This window comes from Cynoglossus semilaevis, chromosome 11, assembly GCF_000523025.1.
Source record: "Cynoglossus semilaevis isolate Cse_v1.0 chromosome 11, Cse_v1.0, whole genome shotgun sequence".
Lineage (NCBI taxonomy): Eukaryota > Metazoa > Chordata > Actinopteri > Pleuronectiformes > Cynoglossidae > Cynoglossus > Cynoglossus semilaevis.
In genome coordinates, this window is record NC_024317.1 from 823,875 (window position 1) to 826,560 (window position 2,686).

The 2,686-nt window shown below is 44.2% G+C and overlaps 1 protein-coding gene across 1 annotated transcript in view; it reads left to right on the top strand.

Annotated features, from left to right (window-relative positions):
* hyal1 (hyaluronidase 1) overlaps positions 1-984 on the top strand; it is a 3,556-nt gene extending 2,572 nt beyond the window's left edge. Inside the window, 1 exon segment of the mRNA XM_008319590.3 lies at positions 451-984. Coding sequence (XP_008317812.1) covers positions 451-777 — 327 coding nt within the window. The 3' untranslated portion in view covers positions 778-984.
* Positions 985-2,686: the final 1,702 nt, after the last annotated feature.

Sequence of the window (2,686 nt, forward strand, 5' to 3'; positions counted from 1 at the left end):
CCCTACACACACACACACACACACCATCACACACACACCATCACACACACACAGAACTGCTTCACCAAACACCTCTGACGATTTACTGTGTAATATTATAATATTACACCCATCAAGTCACATTTTTATCTGTATTTATCATACAATGTTTTTTAGATGGAAAATCACAAAGTTTCTCCTCATCCTCCCTCCCTCCCTCTCTCCCTCCCTCTCTCCCTCCCTCCCTTCCTCTCTCTCCCTCTCTCTCTCTCTGATGTTTTTCTACTAAATTGATTTATTACAGGTTTAAATGTGTTTTTAATTAACGTGTGAAGTGAAAAATGCCACAATAATCTGCTTCAGATGTTCAGTAACTACTGGGATGACTGTCACTCATTCTCGACTCTCACCCACGATGCATTTCACTCACTGTTTGAAAATCTTTTTTTTTTTTTCACCCGTGGCCGTCAGGCTGCTTGTGAGGCGGTCAAACTCTACGTGGACCAAACCCTGGGCTCCTACCTGGTCAATGTGACGTCCGCGGCCTCGCTCTGCAGCCAGGCTCTCTGCTCGTCTCAGGGCCGATGTCGGAGGACGGACCCCGGTTCCAGGACCTACCTGCACCTGGACCCGGCTGCGTGGAAGGTGACGTCGGAGGAGGAGTCGGGTGGACGGTCCCACTACAGAGTATCTGGTCAGATGAGTCCACGGCAGGTGACGTCCATGAAGTCCAGTTTTCAGTGCGTGTGTTTCCCAGGCTGGTCTGGTGAGAGCTGCTCCAGGTCAGACCCGGTCTGAGACTCGGTCTGAGACTCGGCCTGAGACCCGGTCTGAGACTCGGTCTGAGACTCGGTCTGAGACTCGGTCTGAGACCTGGTCTCTGTTTGTTCATTTCCTAATTAGTCCGTCTCTTAACGACCGGTGTTCATCAATTTCAATGTTTCTTTATTTTCATATTTACTAAGAAAAGTGTTTTCTATATGAATTAAAATGTTTCACATTACAGTCGTGTTCTTCTCCAAACGTTTGTCAACTAAAACATCTGACCTGGTGTTGAACTCATTTTAAATATTTATAAATTCAAATTTTTGGATTTTAATTTTAAGCTGAAGTGTACGTTAAATAGATAAAAGATAAACAGTGACGTAATTTAATTAATTCAATTCATTAATTTAATGAACCACATTTTTATATGTCTCTCTACATTTTTTACATCAATAGATTTTCATGCTGAGGCGTCAACATTGGTTAGTACTTAGTTTGAGCAGCAGGGGGAGCTGTGGGACAACTAACTGGACCCAGTGTTGGGTCATATTCCTGCAGAGGAGAAACAGTATTATCCGTGTGTTTGTGTCCGACAGTAACAGTTGATAAATCGTAGTGAGTTATCTGAGGTCGTGACGTCATCAGTTTCTCTGCTGAGGTTTGAAAGTCAGGAAACCCAGACGTCTGCAGTCTGTAGACTGGTACAGACTGGTACAGACTGGTACAGACTGGTTCAGACACTTTAGACAAACTGAATGTGTTGTTGTTTTGAACAGTTTGTGTTTGTTTATCAGAGTTTCCACAGACACAAAACAAACAAATAATTATTATATAAACCTGTAACTGCCTGATGAAAACAACAATATTCTCAGAATGATTGACACTTTTACATAATTAAAGATGTTTTGTTGTTGATGTAGCCCAGCTGACACACGCCCCCTCTGTTTGGACAGGGAGGCTGCATGCTGACTTCAGATATTAAACATATTTTTTTCTTTCAGATTCAGGTTTTCACAGTTTAGGTCATTTCTATAATTAATATTGAAATATTTATAAATTAAGAACATTATCATCTATAAACAGTTGAGGATGAGAATAAACACCTGCTGCAGCCAATCCAGAGCTGATGATGATGAAGATGATGGTGATGAAGGTGATGATGAAAGTGATGGAGATGATGATGATGATGATGGAGATGATGATGATGATGGAGATGATGATGAAGGTGATGATGGTGAAGATGATGATGATGATGGTGATGATGATGATGGTGATGATGATGGTGATGGTGATGAAGGTGATGGTGATTTGATTAGTGTATCTGTCTGGAAAGTAAAGTCTGTCGCTGGTTCAAACTAATGAATGAATGATTGAATGATGAAGTGGTGAATGAATGGTGAAGTGGTGAACTCCTGAACTCGTGAACTCGTGAACTCCCAGCCGTACGTCCTGGTCACTTCTCCAGTTCACAGCAGACAGAACAACCAATCACCTCTGAGTCCAGGGCTCTGAACAGACAGACTGTACAGAGACACCATGGACTGGGACTTGAACCAATGACCTTTTTGCTGTAAAGCAATGTCTGTGATATCCATCCATCAGTGCAGACCCCCTGACCCCCCCCCCGACCCCCCAGTAGGGAAACACACAGACCAACACCTAGTTGTGTAACAGTGAGATTATTCCACAGTGGGAGGTCACAGCAGAAATGTCATGGTTAGTCGTAACCTTTACCGCAGCACATTATCTGCCCTGATCGAGGGGTGAGGCCAGGACGGGGGAGCGACTCCCTGCTATTGGTTTTGAAAGGTCCCCGTCTAAGTCATGCCCCCCGGCTTTAATGCCTCCCCCGTAGTCGAGCAACAGCCGCCCTGTACGGAGCCCTGCAAACTATCAAGGCACCGAGCTGCCCCAACAAATCTGCATCACCCCCCAACACCCC